The sequence below is a fragment of the Chrysemys picta genome, chromosome 8, assembly GCF_011386835.1.
Source record: "Chrysemys picta bellii isolate R12L10 chromosome 8, ASM1138683v2, whole genome shotgun sequence".
Lineage (NCBI taxonomy): Eukaryota > Metazoa > Chordata > Testudines > Emydidae > Chrysemys > Chrysemys picta.
Genome location: NC_088798.1, coordinates 18,048,112 through 18,070,277, shown reverse-complemented (window position 1 = coordinate 18,070,277; position 22,166 = coordinate 18,048,112). Strand labels below are relative to the sequence as shown.

Here is a 22,166-nt window from a genome sequence, read left to right as displayed (position 1 = left end):
GAGAGTATCTGCCTAATCAGTCTGTGTTTCATCCACTCTTTTAATTACTTTATATTCACTGAGCCAAATTTGCCATCAGCGACACTGCAGAGTTACAGATATAACTGGTACCACTTCAAATGCCTTTTTTGAAATACATTTTGAAGGAGGTGGGTTCAAATCCCTACTCTGAATCAGGCAGAGTAGGGACTTGAACCAGGGTCTCTCACATAACAAGTGAATAGCCTAATCACTAGGCTATTGGGAATACTACTAGAGCCCCTTCCCCATTGTCTGTTGTGCATGTCATACATGGTCAGACTATATCTTCTGGATCAGACCCTGCAAGTGGGGAATGCCTAGTTGTGAATCCCCCCGGAGCTTGGGCATGAGCTAGACACTGACCTACTCACTGGTAGAAACATAGGCGCTTAGGTACTTTAGGTGCAGCTGAGTAGTGGCTTTGTGAATGCCAGTGGGCACATAAATGTTGGACTTAAGTGCCTAACTGACCCGTTAGGTGCCAAAGTCCTGCCTTCTGAATCTAGCCCATTAGAACGTCAATGGGGTCATTCTGGATTTACACCGAGGATGTAACTGAAGGCAGAGTTTGGTCATTTGTATCTATAACAGCATCCTCCAGTGACTAGGGCACTGGTCTGGGAATTAGCAGGCAGGTGCCCTTGCCAAGTCATTTCACCTCTCTTGGCTTTTGTTTCTCCATCTGTAAAATGGGAATAATGAGCTTTTCCATGGTAAAGTACTTTGAGGCCTACTGATAAAAAGCCAGTAAGTATTATTGGAAATTATAGCCGCCAGTTTGAGAATATTGCAAAATTGATACAGGTTTAGGTTTAGAACCCATTTAGAACAGTGGGTAAGATCATAACGTAGCTGATTCAAAACAGGGTAAGTAAAATCTGCCCTGAGAAGCCATCATTGCTTTTCTGTGCTCAAGTATTTTTTATTTTTATTTCACTAATCAATCAGTCTGACTCATACTGAGACACATACATGAGTATAATTACCAATTTAAATAAATGATTGGCTAGCTGGGAATTTGGGTGTGATCACTGATGTCTGGCTTTTCTCCCCCTTGGTATATGCCTCCCCCTCTTTCTCTGGGGCCCATCATGCATTCCATAGCATTGTCTGATCAGGGATTTAAATTTCTCTGCAGTGAATCCACCAGCACTGCCCTGTCATTGCAGTTAGTCACACCTTCTCAGTATGTTATAAGCCTCCTGACATCTCATCTCACCAGTTCGTTACTATAGAGTCAGAAACAAAGCTAACCCACAAACATCACCCCCCCCCCAAACAAGAGAAAGTTGGTAGCAGGCACTGTGGTTGGTCAGGCCTTGGCAGCATGTGCAGTAATATAAAAAAATAGATGGTTTACTGTAACATTAACTAACTGCTAAACATATGCTTGAAGTGCTTTGCTGCAGGTGGGCCAAAGTTCTTTTGAGCTGGGACAGCACCTCCCTCTGCCCATGGACGGCTCTTAGCATGTTGTAGTAAGAGCTACAAAAGTGGGTACGTGGCAGGAGTTAGAATGAAGAACACTGGCTCACATAATCCCAGTCAAAACCAACTATCCCCAGTTTCAGACAAGATGAGAGAGAGGGAGCAAGAAGAAAATCAATGTGGATGTATGTGAGACAAGTCCTGATGCATGTGTGGCACAGGACTGCCTGCATATGCCTTCTCTGCGAACCTTACTCATGTTGCATAGCACTCACATGAATAATCCCATTGAACTGGCTGCAAAAGCAACCTTCTAGCTTTTGTATGTGGCACACGGCAGTTGCTGAGTTTAGGGAGCTGAATTAATAGGCACATTAGGAAGCATTTGTTTCTCTTCCTGGGGGTGTTTCTGGGAGTGCTTACTCCTTCTGTCCTTAGCAGTATGGCTAACTGCTCCTGGGGAGAAAAAAATACTTGGGTGTGTTTACTCTAAACTTTACAGGTAATGCCTGTGCAGCTAACCCACCAGAAACAGTACACTGACATCCACAAATAGTATGTAGATTATGGGCCATCACTGAGAGTTTCACCCCAGACCCTGACTGGTGTAATACATATAACAACCAGCAGCCATAACAACAATGGACAGCTATCGTCGTAATAAGAGGCTGATCAATAATTCATTTGCTATTCCTTGCACATTTAATCATGATAAATGAATGGGGTTTTAATGTGGCACTAACATGCGTGTCCCTGGGAATTTAACAATCAATGTACCATTATTTTAAAGTCCAGCTGTCCTCGCTTCGCAGACACTCAGAAAACATCAGAGTTGTTCTACAAAACCCAACAGAAATAGGGCAATACTTGGAAAGCTTTGAAGTTAATCTGCCGAACCATGACCCACTTTTTAACCAGTCCATTCCATTCCATTTGTGACCAAGAAAGCCTAATCATGTATTTGGGGGATACCAATTCCTCCTTCTTTATTAGCCATAAAGAACGGCATATGTTCAGGCTGTTGAAACCTCTGAACTCAACAAATTAAAAAGTGTGTGTTAGAGTTCTATTGGCAGTATACCAACTTACAGACAAAAGCAAGGAAAAGCTGTAATGTTGCTCTTAACTCACCTATTACACTGATTTCAGATTAGCAGCCGTGTTAGTCTGTATCCGCAAAAAGAACAGGAGTACTTGTGGCACCTTAGAGACTAACAAATTTATTAGAGCATAAGCTTTCGTGGACTACAGCCCACTTCTTCGGATGCATATAGAGTGGAACATATATTGAGGAGATATATATACACACACTGAGATATTAGATGTATTCAAAAATAGCAAGCACTGTGGAGCAATATACTTGAATAGTTTTTGTATTTGAAATTGCTAAATCATTTAGAGCAATTGCAATGTCCATCATTCATCTTCCCCTCCTATGACAAAACCTGCAGGAGGGACTTGGGGACAGGTAAGGATCCCTATGTGGATTTCTTCTACATCATCATAGCAGGGGAGTAGGGTATGCAAGCTCCAGGAAACGAATATAGGGCCTGCATCCAAAGTGATGGATCCCCTCTCCAGGGCTGGGGAGAGCTGCATGGAGGCCCTATGCTTTCGCATAGGCTCTCAGCACCACTCCCTGGCTCCCTTGGAGAGGCACTAACAGGGACGTCCCCACCCTAGCTGTGGCAGTCCCCAGTTCCCAGGTTTGTCTGTGTGGGAAGGGATGTGTGATGGCTGCTCCAAAGAAGAGTTAATACAGACCCTGGTTGAAATCTGCTCTAATATATGCTAGCTGCTGACATCTCCATGGAGCTGACACAATTGCTGGAGCTCACTGGGGCACAGGGAAGCCCTGGCCACATCCCTTTCCCCTAGGGCATAGACATAGTCACTGCACAGATCGCTGGAAGGGAGGATTGGTCTAGCAGCCATTATGTTGCCAGAAGATCCCTCAAGAAATGGCAAGTTCTGCGGCCTTTAGGGCTACTTTACACCAGCAGCGTAGCACAAATCAGCGGCAGCACAGCAGAGAACCCAACCCTCTGATTTTAGAGCTTTTTTTTTTTAAACTATGCACCATAAGTTGGGCATAAGGCACTTTGCTGTTGGCATTGATCCAACTAAGAATTTGTTCTTTCTTGTTTCATCTGGAGTCAAATGAAAGATTTATTGGATTTAACTGCATTGCAAACAATATTTATAAACTTCTACCTTTATCTCGCTTACTTTTAAAGTGCTATCTTTTTGTCCTTGGCTGTTCTAAATTATTAACATATCCTACAGTGTGCTCAAGATAAGAGAACCTTCAGCTTTTATTCTCTCACCCTTTAGTCAAGCCAGTTTTGCGGTTTCTCACTGGATATCTTTGATCAGCCTGCTTGTTGGATGCTAAGCTACAGGGACACCACAGCTGAGAAAGAAAACAGGGAGGGAGCCAGCCCTTTCAAGAATCCCTAATGATCAGCAAGCACAAATCCCACCAGATTCAGAACTTTCTGGTGATCTAGGCAGATCATTTGGATTTGTACAAGCATAGGGCCAGGTTGTGGTGCTGCTCATCTTTTATGTGAAGGGTAGTACGTTTATAAATAGTTTAATAAATTATTACTAGCTGTTATAGTTGGACTCTGTAACAATTGAACATTTAGCATGTTAATCATTCATTGATGCTTTCTAAACTAATTTTGAATGTACCCTTAATGTAAAGTGTCACCATGATACCTTTATTCACAATGAGTAGTGCCTTACTCCACAAATAGCCTCACTGATGTCGATGGGATTATTCATGATGCAAGGTACTATTCAAAGTTAGGTTCTCACAATGTGACCCACAAAAAGTATTAGAGAGACAAGGTGGGTGTGGTAATATCTTTTATTGGAGCAATTATTATCTCACCCACCTTGTCTCTCTAATATCCTGCGACCGACATGGCTACAACACTGCATGCCACCACAGAAAGTATAGCCGTGCAGGAGGCATAAGGTCATTGCATTGCCCTCGGCCTGTATGGGTAACCCCCATTGACATCAGTGTGAATTACACTGTGGACTGAAGACAGTAGATGGTCCATACGTGCTAGTTTGCACACAAATTCTATATAGAGATACAGTCATAGATGTAACTTTCACTCCATGCATCTGAAGAAGTGGGTTTTTTACCCACGAAAGCTTATGCCCAAATAAATCTGTTAGTCTTTAAGGTGCCACTGGACTCCTTGTTGTTTTTGTGGACACAGACTAACACAGCTACCTCCTGATACTTGAAGTCATAGATGTATCTACTGAGGAGAATGAGGAGGGATGTGTCCCTCCCCTGTATTTTTACTATCCTGTTGATGACCCCTTTAATGTGGTTGCAGCAGGAGTCATGCATTTTCTCTCAATGCTTTTATATAATGCTCATCACCATGATGTCTGGTTTTTCCCCCCACAACTTTTTAGTGGTTGCGCACATATACACAGTATGAATTTAACAGCTCCTATGTGAAAATATAGTGCTGCCTTTATATACAACTTTTGCCAGTGTTCTTGAATCTAGGGTTACCATATTTGAATATTGGAAAAAGAGGACACTCCACGGGGCCCCAGCCCCGCCCCAACTCCCCCCCTTCCCTGCCCCCATTCCAACCCCTTCCCCAAAGTCCCCGCCCCAACTCCGCCCCCTCCCCTGAGCGCCCCGCATTCCCCCTCCTCCCTCCAAGCCACGCAAAACAGCTGCCCGAGCGCTACCGGCTTCACCGTTTGCCGGGCAGCCCCCAGACCTCCAGACCTTGCGCCCCTGTCCGGGCTCTTCCCCAGCACAGCAGCAGCCGGAGCCGGGAAGCAGGAGCTGCAGGCGGATTTCCCTGCAGCGGCGGCGGCTCTGGCTGCTGCTGCGCTGGTGAAGTGCCCGGCCGGGGGCGCAGGGTCTGGAGGTCTGGGGGCTGCCCGGCAAACCGTGAAGCCAGTACCGCTCGGGCAGCTCGGCTCTTCAGCTGCACAGAGCTGAGGTGTCTCAGAGCAGCAGCAGCCGCTGCTGCTGAGGGGAATCCACCTGCAGCTCGCAGCCTGCCGGAGCCCGCTCTAAGGTAAGCCCGGGACTGGGGCAGGGATGCCGGCAAAGCTGGGAGTATTTTCCCGGACATGTTCGGCTTTTTGGAAATTCCCTCCGGATGGGGATTTGAGGACCAAAAAGCCGGACGTGTCTGGGAAAATCCAGACGTATGATAACCCTATTGAATCCGATGTTCCTACTGGGTGAAACTTATTTAAAAGAGAGAGCACGCATAAGGGAACCGACATGCATGTGATCAACTTTCTTTACTTGCCATGATAAAGCACAACAGAAGTTTTGTCACAGAGACATTCCACTATGCTGCATTAAACATCCTTCCACACCAAAGGATACACTGTTTCAAATAAATAGCTAAGGAGTTATAGTTATAAACAATTAAAGACAGAAACACCCAAGACGTCACTAAAAATAGACAGATAAAATGCAGATCCCTCTGAAGAGGCTGCAACAGTTTGTGTATTACATAGTAATATAGCGCCATCTAGAGGATACTGTGCTTTAAAAAAACCCTAAAAGCAAAACCAGAGAGCCCGATTCTGATTGTACTTATACCAGCGTAAAGCTGAAGTAATTCCACTAGCATTATATCGGTGTAAACTCAATGCATGTATAATCAGAATTGGGTCCAAACAGCATTATTGGCTGATTTGTATCTAATGCATGTAGACAAACCAATTAATTAGCAAGTTTCTCTCTGTATGCACAACTGACTGGGTATCCCATTACTCCCCACTACAGATAGACTTGATATGAGCGCATAGCATCGCACACATGCATTGTAGGGAGAACACCCCCCATACAACATATGGCATATGAAACAAAAGTCACACACAAGAGCCCATAAAACTCTGATCCAAAATTTAAGGGACTTCTCAAACTTGCAATGCAGAGCCCTGACATGTTTTATGCTAGAAACATTGGGGCTAGATTTATACTGAAAATTATAGAAGGCAATTGTTGCTGGAGATCATTTTTCCACATATGTTCGACAGAATTAAAATAAGATGTGCATTCACAAACTGAAATTCTAACTACAGCTTCACACAGTCCGGTATCCCTCTGCATTCTAAAGCCATGTACAGAGTTGTCTGAATGGACATGGTCAACATCAGGGCAACAGTGATCTTCCCCTCTCTTCAAATGCAAGTCTGCTGGGGCTAATTCTTTTCCAGGACTATTCCTTGTCCTTTGACTGCAGTGTGTGGAAATATTTATATTATTTTCGGCAAAAGAGTTTATAAATCATTCCAGATGTGCATGTGTAGCTCTGCACAGCTTGAAACTTTGTTCCTCCCACAGCTATGTTCCTTGTTTAAGTTGGGTGATCTCAGAACTCATGAAACTTCCTAAGTAAATAGAGGCTATAAAATGCACTAAACAGAAATGTTAGCTCTTCTAAAGGAAGCCTACAGTTTATGAAAGTAATTGGGGAGTTCCAAATGTATGTTATTTTGTCTTAGAAACAAGTTTTAACTTAAATGCCTGCATTTTTACAGATCTCTAGAGACCGCAAATGAGATCAGAGCCCCTTTGGGGTGGGCAGTGTGCAAACACATGGAGAGAGACAGACCCCACCCCAAAGAGTTTGCAATCATAATAGAAAAGGCAAACAAAGGATGGGACAGGAAACAAAGGCTCCAAGAGGTGAATTGTCCACAGCATGCAATAGGTAGCAGCAGAGCCAGGAAGAGATCCCAGGTCATTTACGTCCCAGTTCAGTACACTATCCATCTATCTTAGGTACTTACAATGCCCCTGTGACTGGGCGTGCCTCTGTGGTGTGCCCTCGTGGCCCATCAGGGCACGACTCACCGAGCCACAGGTCTTTGACAGTAGGCCAGCTGTCCTTCCAGCTAAGACACACTTCAGACCTACCCCTTCCAGGCTGCTGAGGGCAAAAGAAATCAGCAACAAGAAACCACAGCTCAAAACTGGGTTTTCTGATGAACGTTCAGTGCGACCCTCCCTTCTATTCAGGGCTTGTCTTCAAACAGTTCATACTTCAGCTGATCTGCCAGGGTCTGGTCGTCCCTTCTAATGGGCCTTGTCTGACTGACAAGCTAGTTCAGTCTCTGGGCTGCAGCCAGGCTTCTCACAGCAAGAGAAGCAGATTTGAGGGAGCTCGGTCTCCTCCTTTTAACTCCCCTCTTCATGCTTCACATTTGCTGCCAGCGTAGTAGGATGGGGCTCATTGGCTCCCCAGGCTCTCATTAACCCTTTCGTTGCCAGTGTGGGGCCTATCTGCTTCATCACAGCCCCCCACCCTCACTGTAATAGCTGAGCACCTAACAATATTTCATGTGTTTATCCTCACAACACTCCTGTGAGGAAGGGAAGTCTATTATCCTCATTGTACAGAGGAGAAGCTGTACTAGATTCTAAATATTTTTCAAAGTTTACCAAATAACTGACATTTCTAATTGATTCCACCACAAACTATCATTTGTTCCCCTTACCAGTCTTCTCTGGCTTTAGGTTCCCCTATGACACACAGTGCACCACTAGTATTAGTTAAATGATAGTAGTACCTAGAAGCCCCAGTCAGGACTGGTACTAGGCACCATACAGACACAGAGCAAAAGGACAGTCCCTGGCTCAAGCAGCTTACAATCTACAACGTTTGTAAACTCCACCAAAAACTAGATGGTTTTATCGGCCTGACTCTGCAGTCCCTAAATCAGCAAATCCCCTGCTGAGCTGAATAAGAGAACCTGATTGGGTCTTGAAATCTAGGTAGCATGGATTAAAGCCATAGGCCTTATTTCTTCCTTTATGAATCCTTCCCCTCTTTTTTCACATACCTGTGATTTACCAGACTATTAACCACCAGACTAGTAGGCCTAAACTGAGCTGCCTTTATAACCTAGATAAGGCCACTATTGATAAGCCAGAAAGTTAGGGTTAAGAGACACATTGAGTTCTTTCCCAGAAGCTGTACAACATTCGCTCCTTTCTCAGCTAACATTGGTTCAGGGATCACGTATATTAAAGGCTGCATCATACCCTATAAGCATGAAAGGTCAGAGTTAAGGTTACAAGAACAACATTAGCTTTGCCATTTTCTGTTTTTTGAGTGCTTAAAGACAGAACCTTAAAGTGTGGTTTGACTATAAAAATGATTATGGAGGAATGGTCTCTTCTTAATAGATCTGATGCCAAACACACAGAGAGAGCAGATCTTCTGTCTGTAATGACCAACCCATTTTTACTCCGTTAAGTCCTCTAGAGTGAACACAACTAAGAGAGGCACTGCAGAGTCTGTTCCATCTCGTGCAGCACCAATAGAGAGATGTAATAAGATCCAACCGGTAACTCCACAGCAAGTCCACTGAAGCCAATGTGGTGGCACAGGTATCAGCAAATAATCTAGTTCACAGAGGTGAGATTCCTGCTCAGTTTTTACTCACCTTCTCGTTGAAGCTGATAGGAATTTGCCTGAATAAAGAGTGAGTGAGAACTGAGGATTCACCCCATAGGAATGGTACAGAAGTCTTTTGTTAAATGGTAAGAAAAAAGTGTTTCCGTGTCTGTATGTGTGATATCACAGTTTAATCCTCTAATCCTTTGGTACAAAGAGTGTTAGTCCAGGCTACTAGATTGTCCACTTCACTCTCCCACGGCTCTTCCTCTTTACTGAGGGGTCTCTTTTCACCTGCTGCTTGACTTTTTGGTACTGGATCAGGGACATCGATGGTTTGAAATATGCATAGCAGAACAGATTAATAAAGAGAAAGGAGACAACAGGTAAGTACAAATAAGTTTGCCAAAACAAGCTACAGTCACATTTTTCATTTTTAAAATGCAGATCTTAATTTGCCTGATTTCTGGATCCATATCTCCTAGGCATATACAGAGACTGTACATACTATAAATCATGTGATACCTATATGAAAAAATGGCAGAATTGTGTGATAAACCACATTTATCATACAGCTCTGGCCTCTGAACTCTGACCGCTATCCCATCTAAACTGGGACTACTTCTAACATCACAAATTGCTTTAATCAACTGCCATCGAATTAAAACCAAAACTCCAACCTATAAAATGTGGAGTTTCTCTCCCATCTTACACTGGGACTCAGGCTCAGGACAAAGCAATGTTCTGTCCTGGACCAGGAACAAGTTCTTTCTGCCATTCGCACCACCACACTCATGGTATTAAAGACTGTGTCAGTAGGACTCCGTTGACTCCCACATGTAACAGCTACGGTTCAGCTCTCCATTTCATCATTAAGAGCCTGCCCTGTATCTTTTACTAGTGAAAATGTGGCCTAATTCCTGATCCTAGACATATAGAGTCTGATTCTCCTCTCTTTTACACAGGTGAAACTTCATTCACTTCAGTGGCGTTACACCTACTTTTCACTAGAGCAAGTCAGGAGAATCAGACCTGTAAACTTGATTCTCATCTGGAGCCTGATCCATTGAAGTGAATGGAAAGATTCCCATTGTCTTCAATGAGGTTTGGATCAGGTGCCTGGTCAGTTCTCACTGAAGGGTGGAAGTTCATATGCAAGTTCCATTTATGCTTTGGTCAACAGAGAATAAAAACTGCAACCAGTACAAGGGCATAGGAGATTTGAATCCAGGCATATACTGATCAACACAATTTCTGCCCTTGAACCTGATACTGCTCCATCAATGTCAACTGGAGTTTTACCCTCAACAGAAACAGGATTGGGTCCATAATGCCAACACTCTTCAGGTCTGATTCAAATGTCACATTGGTTTTAAAATACAATGGAGCTAATTCTGATTTACACCAGTGTAAGTGCAGGGCCGGCGCAACCCATAAGGCGACCTAGGCGGTCGCCTAGGGCACTAACATTTGGGGGACGGCGGACGGATCTTCGGCCGCCCCGGTCGTCGTCGGTATTTCGGGGGTGGGACCTTCCGCCACCTCTGTCGGGGGCGGCATTTTGGGGGCGGGACCTTCCGCCGCCTAGGGCGGCAAAAAAGCTGGCAGCGCTCCTGTGTAAGTGAACAGTAAATCAGGTTCTACGTACAGGTATCAGAAACATTACATTGTATGGTACTGATTCTTTACCTGGAGTTTGGTAAAGCAGGTTGTTGTCCTGTTCCACTTTCCTAATTTCTATCAGTTTCTCATCTATTGTTTGTTGCCTTTGCTTTCTGATGAGTTGAGAGACAATAGCATTGTATCTGTAAGCAGAAACAGAAGTAAATTAATGGATACTATCAAACATAAATTTGGTTAAAACTAACTTCTATAGGGCCCAAATCAACAGAACACTTAAGCATGTGCTCAACTTCAAATGTGCTTAAGCCCATTCCTAGTCAGCAAAGCACTAAGAAGCTGTAATAAATAAGAACCTGAAAGTGACACTAATTATCTATATGGTTCTGTAACTCTGGCCTTAATCCAGCAAAGCACTTAAGCACATGCATAATTTTAAACACGAAAAGTTCCACTAAACTCAATGGGATTACTTGCATAATTAAAGTTAATCATGTGCTTAAGTGCTTTGCTAGATCAGGGTCGGAGTGTTTGGCACTTTGCAGAACTAAGCCTTATAGACATATGTAAAACTGAGCTTGTCTACACTGGTCAGGTAATGGACGCTACCGGGGTGTGATTTCTAAAGCATACTAATGGGTTGTGTATTAATTAGTCCATGTAGACCTGCTGGTGTGCACTTAAGGTTCCCTGCACTTTAATAATCTGAGATGTTACTTGTGACACAAGTACAAAAACGTGAATTTCTAGCACATGGTCTGATTTTTAAGATGACAATGTCCCTTTCAGTCTTCTCATTCAAAAAACTTGCCTGCCATTTTAAACAGGTTACATTTGGAGACAGAAAGTGCAAAGAAGTGGATTGAAAAGGTAAAAGGGAGTCCAATGGGAAGGGTGGATTAAGTGCAACTCTAAAAAGTAATTGTTTCTATTTCCTACTGGAACAGAATACACCACTGTATTCAAACCCTGCACACTATTTTGATAATCTTTGTACAAAGTATGCTTTGCAATATATCATCCGAAAACTCATAATTTGCTGGTCAGTATCGTCCTGATAAAATATGTGTGACCAGGGCTGGCTTTAGGAAGTGCGGGGCCTGATTCGAATACCCGGCGGCGGTCCGGGTCTTTGGCGGCACTTCGGCAGCAGCTCCTTCACTCGCTCCAGGTCTTCCGTGGCACTGAAGGACCCACCACCAAAATGCCGCTGAAGACCCGGAGCGAGTGAAGGATCCTCTGCCGAAGTGCCGCCGAAGACCCAGACTGCTGCCAGGTGAGTAAAAATTAAAAAGTTAGGCGCTCTTCTTTAGGGCGCTGGGCCCTCTTAGGCGTGGGGCCCGATTCGGGGGAATCGGCCTAGTGCCGGCCCTCTGTGTGACAACATTGTAGCTGAAGTTATAAGATTCCCCTGTATGGTGTTATTAACACATGTTCCAAACACCATAGCACTGCCCAAACAGAAGTTTGCAAACAGGTCTGTCCTAAACAAAGGAATGTATGCTCTGCTTAATTTGCATTTAAGCAGCAACAGACTCATCAAGCAGGAATAGAAACAAAGAAAAACAGATGACAGATGGAAAAAAAGAGAAGGAAATATCCTTCCACATAGACTCTTTGGCTCCTGGGTCTCAACTGGAAATGTTTTTCAAGAGGGAACTGAAACTATAAAAGGAGGGACAAATACCCCGCGGCACCTCTTTCTCTTTCCTTGCCTATCGTATTCACTGTGCCTGAAGAGACACAGGAAGCAGGCATGGGACTCTGGGAAAGGGGTCCTGACCTGAGAGTTTGATCAGTAATCTGCTGAAGCATGTGGTGAGAAACTTTGCTTGAATCTAAGATAGTTTGTTAACTTAGGCATTAGTAAATGTCTTCTCTTTATTTTCCTGGTAACCATTTCTGACTTTTATGCCTCATTACTTGTACTCATTTAAAATCTCTCTGTGTAGTTAATAAATTTGTTTTACTGTTTTAGATAAAACAGTCTGATCAGGTTGAAGTTTCTGGGTAACTCCATTTGGGGTAACAAGTCGTGTGCATATTATTCCTTTACAGGAATAATGGACTCAGTATATTTGCATTGCCCAGGAGAGGGCTGGGCAGTACAAGACGTGTTTCTGGGGGGAAATCTGAGACTGGGCGTATGTTGGGACTGGTGTTCTTTAAGGCTGGTAAGAGCCAAGGTATGGCTAGCTGGCTGCATCACACATAAAGACATAGCTGGGAGTGACTTACGTGCTGGAGGCTGTTTGTGAACCACAAAGCATTGTACAGGGCACCCCAGGTTACAGGGCAGGGGTGGCACAGCTACTCAATCTGGATTGTACCCTGGTACGTCACACCTACACTCACGTTCTGCCTCAAGGATTCATTTACTATTGTTAACGTCTCAGACTTCTCTCCACTTTCTGTCTGCACCATTAGAATATAACTAAGTGTGTGAGAGAAGACTGTTGGAGTAATTAAATTCATAGTATGATGTACTTTATTTTCTCTTGACTGGTAGAGAATATTTGATGTATTCATACCTTCCGGAACATTTATGATCCCTTTGCAGTGGGGAAAAGGCTATAGAACGGGCTGCTGTTAATGGGACTTTTAATTTATCTTTGATCACATGAAACTGGAAGTTCAACTACATGAAAAGAACATTTGTTCAATGCATTCTCTTTCCAGCCACAAGGTGGCAAACAAGGTTTTAGCTTTTGATAAATAATATTGCACCACTGTTTTCAGGTAGGAAGAGTTAAAAAATAAAAAAAATATGTAGAAGTGTACTGGCTTTATGTACTTTTTCTTGTGACGTAACCCAGCAGCACTGAATTTAAAAAAGGAAATGGTGCTCAGTTAGTCTACGTGGTTGGAATGCCTTTTCATATCAGAGGAGGAAAAATACAAAAGGATCAATCTTTACACATTCATTACCACATTAAGTCACTTAACCTCTCTGGTTCCTCAGTTTCCTCATGTACAAAATGAAGGTAATGGAGTTACCTACCACACAGGGGAATTGTGCAGTTGCATTAATTAGTAAAGCACTTTGAGATCCTCAGTTGAAAGCTTGTCTCAAGTTCTTTGCTGAACGGGGGCCTATAGCTGTGTGCTGGGGAACTTCATCATTCCTTTTATTCTCATCTTCAGAAAACTTCCCTCTGACATAAAACCTGACCATTAATTTTCAAGATCCTCCAACACTCCAGGCCATTCCACATGCCCTCCAGATACTAATTCTTTACTGTTCACCCCTTTTGTCCCTGCACACTATCTTGCTTCTGCCACTATCAGAAGATTTATCCATCTGCCCTGACTCTCTGGCTGCTTTAAATGCCATTTCAAGATCCATCTCTGCTTTCTGGTCTATGATTTTATATCACTAAAATTATAAACAACATATTGTGTACCTGGGTGTCCCTTGTGACCAACCATTCTCTCTGTATCACTGCCCTAAGGGCTGCCAACTCTCCAGGAATTCATCTGACCAAAATTGGCAACTATCTTATCTAGCAATGATGTGCCACATTCAGCTATCTGTTACTCCAGGGTAAATCATAGGCTTAGCAGAGTTAGTCCAGATTTTTACTGGTGTAAAAGAGCTGAATTAGACTCAACCCTAATTACGTACACACTAGTGTAGTAAATGAATGCACATAATCAGCTGTGAAATATCTTGTAATATTTTTATATGAATAGTGTTATACAAAAGCAAACTGTGTTGCAATCTACTTTATAATGGTTCATGAATGAGCTACAACTTTAATAAGAAAACGTAAACTATATTATTATATAGTCAACAATTAAGGTTGTTTCTGCATTGATGTCAGAAAATTTGCCCTCTTACTTCCCTACCCAATGCTACAAGCGAAGGACATATTGCAAGCTTTAAAGCACAAGCATGTTTTGTGAGCTGTTTGCAATTGGGGAAAGAATACTGTACGAGAGGTAACTCTGTTTGAACCTGGTTCCGGGCATTTGAACCTGCCTTTGATTAATCAAACCCAGAAGTTCAAAGACAGAAAAAAAAATCTGTTAAAAGTATATGGTCTCCTACCACCAGATGGCAGTGAGATGTGGCTATTTCAAACCAATAGATTCCCTCCTCTACCCACTCCCCCCAAAAAAACCACACAGTAATTTCCTTTCCAGCTCTAATGAAACTAACATGAAAAATGTGCTATGCTTGACAGTGAAAAAGACAGCTTTCTGAAACAACTCCTGACTGTTAAGCCATATGCAAAAATGGACAGATGAGTTTAAAAGGACAAGTTTCTGGTTTTTCTGAATATTTTCTTGGGTCATATAGGATGCTGTGGCACTACATAATGAAACAATTATCAAACATACAAAACAAAGGAGTTCTGTTAAAGGAAATAAAACAAGGAAGTCATGTCAAAGGAAAATTAACCTTATATTCTAGAGGTTTCTTCAGAAAGAAAAATAAGCTTTTAATTTGGGTTAAGAACTTGCTGTCCTTCAAATTCAACCTGAAATTACCCGTTCATTTTCTTCTGATTCATGCTGAAGGCAAATAGGATTTGACTGGTAAAAGGGGTTCCTAACTTTTTGGCCTATTGTAAAGCTTCAGAAGTAATAAAAAGGAGTGAGAAAGTCCAGTTTGATCTGAAAGATTACAGGGCAGCACAATGACCTTGCATTTTGCTTTGCCTTTTTCTTACAAATGTGCTTGGAAACAGGGTTTCAGTCACAGGGGAACTTATTGAAAAATGTGAGTAGGCACTCAAAATTTAAGGGCTTTGATCCAGATTCTCTGCTGACTTTACTTGCCTGAGCTGTGTTTGGCAGGGTGGAAGGAAGCGGTGGAGAATCTATGGGAGTCTCAGAGTGATTCTGGTGTTCAAGAGGCTCACCTTATTGCTGGTCCCTAAAAAAGCAGCATGCATCCATTCTAGTTAGGGTGACCACATGTCCTGTTTTTAGAGGGACAGTCCCGTTTTTTGGGACTTTTTCGTATATAGGGGCCTATTACCCCCCCCCCCCCGCCGCCCCGCCCATCCCCTGTCCTGTTTTTTCACAGTTGCTATTGGTCACCCTAATTCTAGTAGAGCCCTGTCCTAGAATTTTCTTGGACATTACTAGGTAGGAATCCTACATTGCTTCTGTTCCCAATGCCCTCTACCCTCAGACCATCCACACAACACAGGGTGGGATTTGGCCCTAAACCTCAAAATCAAAGACACAGTTCAGAACAATTATCAACAGTCTGGTAACATTTTGTAGGGTACAAATATGAACAGCCAGCAATTATAACAAAAGCACTACAGTTCAAATGTTGCCATTGCATATGCAAAGACCCTGGGTCTAAATGTATAGCAATTTAAGCTCAGTGGATTTAAGACACTTACGTATTCTCATCCCATTCTCCTGTTTCTTTCAGATTTTTTGCCTTCCAGCCATAGCAGTTCCCTATAAATGTTGGATCTTCAAACACTATAATGGCATAATTACAGAAAGTTACAGTTAGAGAAAAAGATGCACCAATCATCACATTCCCTAAAGAAATATTAAATATCAGAGTAGTACAAGCATATGCATCACTTGGAGAAGTTTATAGCAGAATGCTGCACTATTAAAGTCAATGAGACTTTTGCTATCAACTGCAATGGAATCAGGACCTCAACCATTAACAACTATGTATTGCTATTAATAAGGTCCCTGGGCCAGACTCTGACTTTAGTTAAAATGGAGTAAATTTGAAGTAATTCCATGAAACTCAGTGGAGTTACTCTGATAAACACTAGTGTAATTGAGAGCAAATTTTGATAGTTTGTCTTAGGTGGATGGCAACACTATATGTGCACTTTTAAAGTATTATGAATAAAACAACAAAACAGGACAAGAATTACCACTGAAATGCATGAACATAAAATGGTGATTATATGATACACATTTCTTTTGAATAGAATATGTAATAAATAACAATATAAACCTGATCCTGCAGACTGAAACTCCGATAAGTAATCCCCCATAAATCCTGTTAAAGCATTGTCATGCATCCAAGGCCTTGGCTACACTTACCCGCTAGTTCGGCGGCTGGCAATCGAACTTCTGGGTTCGACTTATCGCGTCTAGTCTGGACGCGATAAGTCGAACCCGGAAGTGCTCGCCGTCGACTGCGGTACTCCAGCTCGGCGAGAGGAGTACCGTGGAGTCGACGGGGGAGCCTGCCTGCCGAGTGTGGACCAAGGTAAGTTCGAACTAAGGTACTTCGAACTTCAGCTACGTTATTCACGTAGCTGAAGTTGCGTACCTTAGTTCGAATTAGGGGGGTAGTGTAGACCTGGCCCAAGTGTGCTGGTAACTTAGTTACAACAGACTTTGGTGGTGGAACATTGCATTATCATCAGAGCACTGTGTTGACCACAGTTCACATCGGTTTTGTTTTGATCTTATCCTCCTCCCAAAACGTTTTCCTACTCATCATAATTGTATACACTTCACTAATGACTCCTTAATACGTTTTCTTCCATACAAACCCGGGTTTTCAAACTTCCTAACAAGAACTTACTTAGATTGTAAGTTCCTGGGGGCAGAGACCTTCTTTTTGTTCCATGTTTGTACATTGGACCCGCTGTGCTAGGCGGAGTCCATGACTGGGACTCCTAGGCCAATGCAATAATAAATAAGAATAAGGGCCTGATCTTCAACTGGTGTAAACTGACATAGCTCTATTGAAGTCATTGCAGCGATGTCAATTTACATCACCGGAGGATCTGACACTCATTTGTGGATGCTCAGGATACATGGCTTGATTCTGATCTCACAATCAGGAACAACTCCACTGAAGTCAAAGTTGTTACACCAGTGTAAATCCAGCAGGAGAGAAGAATCAGGTCCATTATGTTTAATTTTACTAAATCAGGCATATCATCTTACATGGGGCTTTAAAATGTTCTGCTGCTTTTGATGTGGCTATTCCTGACCACATCCTGTGGTAATCTTCAAACGAAATGGTTGTAATCCTTCTGAAAATATAAATGCATAGTAAAGTTTCTGGTGATCAGACAATTCGGTAGTAAACACAGATTTTCATGCATAACCTTCCACAAAACAACAGAATGAATTAAAAGGGTTTTAAATTATTGCTTTACTGGCTGCTCACAAATGACAGAGATATAGCGTCACTAGTGTGTAAAGCAGCCAGCTTAAACAAGAGCAAACACTAATATTTTAAAGACGTTTTAGCTATGTTTACATGTTACCAGTTTATGAGACAACCAGATGGATTATTTTCATAGTCTGCTCTACCCCCTATCCCCTTCCAGGGATTAGTTTAGCAGAAAAGAACCAATTTTCTGATTATTTATAAAACAGATCTGGTTAAAGGAATATAGAGCTGATAGGGAAGGAATATATACCTTCTAAAATAGCTATCATACCTCACCAACAAACAACGCAGGGTAGAGTTTTTTTAAAACCCGCTTTATATGTTTTATGGCTATATCCAGGGCCGGCTCTAGGCACCAGCAAAACAAGCTGGTGCTTGGGGCGGCACATTTTTAGGGGCGGTATGGCCGGCACCAGAATGCCGCCCCTAAAAATGTGCCCCGGCCGCCCGAGCTCACCTCCGCTGCTGCTGCCACGGCCGCGAAACAGTTGATTCACGCGCCGCTACTCACCCTCCCTTCCAGGCTCTCAAACCTGGGAGGGAGGGGGAGCAGCGGCGCGCGAATCAGCTGTTTCGCGTGCCGCAGCGGCTCGGGGTCTCCCCCTCCCTCCCAGGCTCTCAAACGTGGGAGGAGGGGGAGACTCTGAGTGGCCGTGGCGCGGGCACCGCTTCTCCCTCTCCCTCCCTCCTAGGCTTGAGAGCCTGGGGGGAGGAGGCAGGGCTGGGGATTTGGGGAAGGGGCGGAGTTGAGGCGGGGCCGGGGGTGGGGTAATTAAAGAACGGGGTGGGGCGGCCAAAATTGTTTTTGCTTTGGGCGGCAAAAATCCTAGAGCCGGCCCTGGCTATATCTTTAGTCTCAAAACTATTACGCATATATTCAATATAAATGAAGCAAAGTGGTTATTTAAATATTGCATTTTTTAACTATTAATTGCATTACTGTCTGGTTTATTCACACTCACACTAGACCAAATTCTCCTCCCAGTTAAACTTTGCGCTCACTCTAACTTGCACCAAGGCTAATACAGTCCCCAGACAGCCTCACCCCCTCATCTATACCAAGGATTAAGATCAAGAGGAGAAATCCTGGCCCCACTCAACTCAATGGGAGTTTTAACATTGACTTCAGTGGAGTCAGGATTTCACCCCAAATCTCTATACAGACTCTAGAATAAAGACAAGAGTAGGGTTTCATGGCCCAGCTGCCTCAGAAATAACGTGACATAAAAAAACCATGAAAATAGTTTTGAAAAAGAGAAAAATACATCTTTTTTGTTAGCGACATGTCTCAGAAACAGCACGTCAGACCACTTTGTTCTGGCCCAAAAATCTGGTCAAAGACCATTTATACTAGACATCAATTACAGAGATTTCGCTTGAGACATTTAGAAGAGGGGGTTAAGGCCAAAAATCAGGGGGGAAAAGTTGGTTGCAACCTTATACTAATATATCTCCACAATACATTATTTTGTTCAAGATCCATTAGCCTTTTGAAATGTATTATCTCGCTTGCCATTACATGTTTTAAAAAAATTGTTTGGGTAGCTAAGTAAACTCTTGTTTTAATGTGGCGGGGGTGATTTTACCTAGATTATTAGCTCTGTGGGGCAGGGACTATCTTTTTTGTTCTACCTCTATACCACACCTAGCACAATAGGGTCTTGGTCCAGGAGTGGGACTTGCAGGTGCTACCACAATACTACTACTACTACTACTACTAATAATAATAATTTTCAGACACCCAGTGTTGGCCTACCTCTGCCCGCACTGAAATCAGTGGGAGTTTTATCCTGTGTGTCAGGGCTTGTCTACATGTCGCTTTAGTTAGGGTTACCATATTTTAATTTTTAAAAAGGTGGACACTCCATGGGGCCCCGGCCCTGCCCCAACTCTGCCCCCTCCCCTGAACGCTCCGCCCCCTGCTCCTCCCCCTCCCCTGCTTCCCGCGAATCAAATGTTCGCAGGAAGACTGAAACAGGGAGGCAGCAGGTAAGCTGGGGCTGGGGCGGCGTGCGGCGCGGCCCAGTCCGGCCCCCCTGGTCGAGCGGCTCCCTCTGGTGGCTGGCCGGCCGGCCCAGGCCAAGAGGCTCTGGCCCCGGCATCTCCCGCCGGGCTTGGGCCCTGGGGTGCCGTCTCCCGGCCAAGTGCCCATGCCCCCGGCCCCGGCTCCAGCCGAGCACCGCGCCGGCCCTGGCCCCCGGCCAAGTGCCCGCACCAACGGTCCCGGCCCAGCATCGCGCCGGCCCCCGGCCAAGTGCCCGTGCCCCTGGCCCCATGCCCGCGCCCCCGGCCCCGGCCGAGCACTGCACCGGCCCCGGCAGAGCACTGCGCCGGCCCCGGCCCCTGGCCCCGGCCGAGCACCACGCCGGCCCCGGCCGAGCACTGCGCCGGCCCCGGCCCCCGGCCAAGTGCCCGCATCCCCGGCCCAGCACCGCGCTGGCTCCCGGCCCCCAGCCCCGCACCCCTGGCCCCAGCCCCTGCTGAGCACTGCGCCGGCCCCGCACCGCCGGGCCCTCCCTCCCTATTTTCCCGGACATGTCCGGCTTTTTGGGATTTCCCCCCAGACAGGGATTTGAGGCCCAAAAATCCGGACATGTCCGGGAAAATCCGGACATATGGCAACCCTACTTTAGTCTGCACCAGAGGGGTGTAAATTTTAGTGCACACTATGTGTCATGCACTAACTGACCTATGTGGATCATGCTGGCATGCACTAGATGATCCCTAGTACATGTTAATGTAGTCCCATTTCAAACAGTAATATGTTAACATGCAGTAAGGAACGTCTATTGCGTGCCGGCAGGGTCCTGTGGACCAGTAGGCCAGTTAGTCTGCAACATGCTAGTGTGGACTAAAACGTATACCCCTCCGGTGTTGACTAAAGCACAGTGTAGACAAGCCCTCAGTGAGAGCAGTTAGGCCAACGCTGGGTGCTTTTGAGAATCCTACCCGATAGCATCAGCTTTTGGAATACATGGACTTGGAAGACCACACATTTATTGTCTTGCTTTGCTCTTCATTATGTACTGTATTGTCTTGTGCTGGGTGCTCTTGTTTCAATAAAGATACCTTTACAATTTAATCCTCATGTAACCCCTTTGGGGTTTAGAGAGCATGGCCCCTTTAAATCTTTTTCCTGGGGGGAGAGTGAGAAAAAAGGAGGGAAACTCCAGGGGGGGCTCTAGAGCTTGGAGGGAGAGAGGTGGCAGCAGCCCGCAGGCCTTCGCAAAGGAAGCAGCAGAGAACCTGCCTGAAGCCTGGGGAGGACAGGGCAGCCGATCAGGGACACCTCAGGACAGGAGACAGGAGGAGCCCCGTGCCAGGGAGGAATCGCCCGAGAAGGACAGGCCGGAGCTGGACCCAGTATCACGGCTGCCCAGACCTGCATGGGGCTGTGAGTACTGGGGCTTATGACTCTGCATTGGGAACAAGGAGGGAGGTTGCTAGCTAGTTAAGTGGGGAGGTGGTCGCTCTGTGTGGCTTTGCAGAGAGCGGCAGAAGAGGGCACCGGAGGGGTTTGTTGGGGGAAAGTTCACTGGCGCCAAAGACGACCAGGAGCACCCAAGACTCATCACTGGACTGGAACTTTGCTCAGGACTCCTGAACTCAGAGCAGACACTGAGCAATGTGTCTGCACACAGTCAGACTGTGCTACCTAGGGTTACCATATTGCAGTCCTGGAAAAAGAGGACACTCCAAGGGGCCCTGCCCCAACTCCGCCCCTGGCCCTGCCCCAACTCCGCCCCTTCCCCGCCCCAACTCCGCCCCTTCTTCAAAGTCCCCACCCCGACTCCGCCCCCTTCCCTGAATGCTCCGCCCCCTGCCCCTGCCCCTCCCCCTCCCCTGCTTCCCATGAATCAAATGTTTGGAGAACAGAGTGGTCTCTAGTAGTCAAAGACCCTTCTTCCCTGTCCCCTCCAGTCTATGTCTATCCTATTGCTGTCTAACCCGCCCCAGCTCCTCATCTGATTTCAACTGCCCCCCACTACCGCTCTGGATTCCTTGTCCCAGTTTCCTGGTCCTGTCTCACTCTCCTCTCTCCCCGCCCCCATCCCTCAGATGGGATGTTCGTTCCAGATTGGCAAAATTATAAGGCTTCTCAACATTTCAACACTTCCCATTCTAAATTTTCGGTTGCTTAACTATAGGCAAGTTCTGCCTACAACAAAGCATATTCAGAACTTCTGATTAAAGGGATTATAAGTGTAGCAACCTCCATCATAGCTAGTCACCAAAGATTGAACCCGAGCCATCCAGACTTAAAAGCATGAGCTTCTACCACTTGAGTTCAAGCTATAACTCCCTTAGCTGGTAGCTATACAGTTATCCTCTAAAAATCCACCAGAGGAGGGCACAAAACACATGTTGGACAGTGAATTACAAAAGTGCCAAATATTATTATTAGACCTGCAATACTTTTCACAATGAACATCAGTGGGGGATAAACTGGGAGTTTAAGAATATTTGGAAAACAATTTTAGAATAACATTCAGCGCTGTGGTTTAAAGGAAAAAAAAACCTGTTAAAACTCATAATTTAGCAGCATTCAGTGTTTG

At 44.7% G+C, this 22,166-nt stretch overlaps 1 protein-coding gene across 1 annotated transcript in view; it reads right to left on the bottom strand.

Moving 5' to 3' along the window:
• Window positions 1-5,736: 5,736 nt before the first annotated feature.
• The window catches only part of UBE2U (ubiquitin conjugating enzyme E2 U), a 28,466-nt gene continuing 12,036 nt past the window's right edge, over window positions 5,737-22,166 (bottom strand). Inside the window, exons 7-10 of the mRNA XM_005300063.5 lie at window positions 17,379-17,467; window positions 15,848-15,932; window positions 10,554-10,669; window positions 5,737-9,179 (exon numbers count right to left, since the gene is read on the bottom strand). Of these exons, the coding sequence (XP_005300120.2) occupies window positions 9,055-9,179; window positions 10,554-10,669; window positions 15,848-15,932; window positions 17,379-17,467 (415 nt within the window). The 3' untranslated portion in view covers window positions 5,737-9,054. The remainder of the gene's footprint in view (window positions 9,180-10,553; window positions 10,670-15,847; window positions 15,933-17,378; window positions 17,468-22,166) is intronic.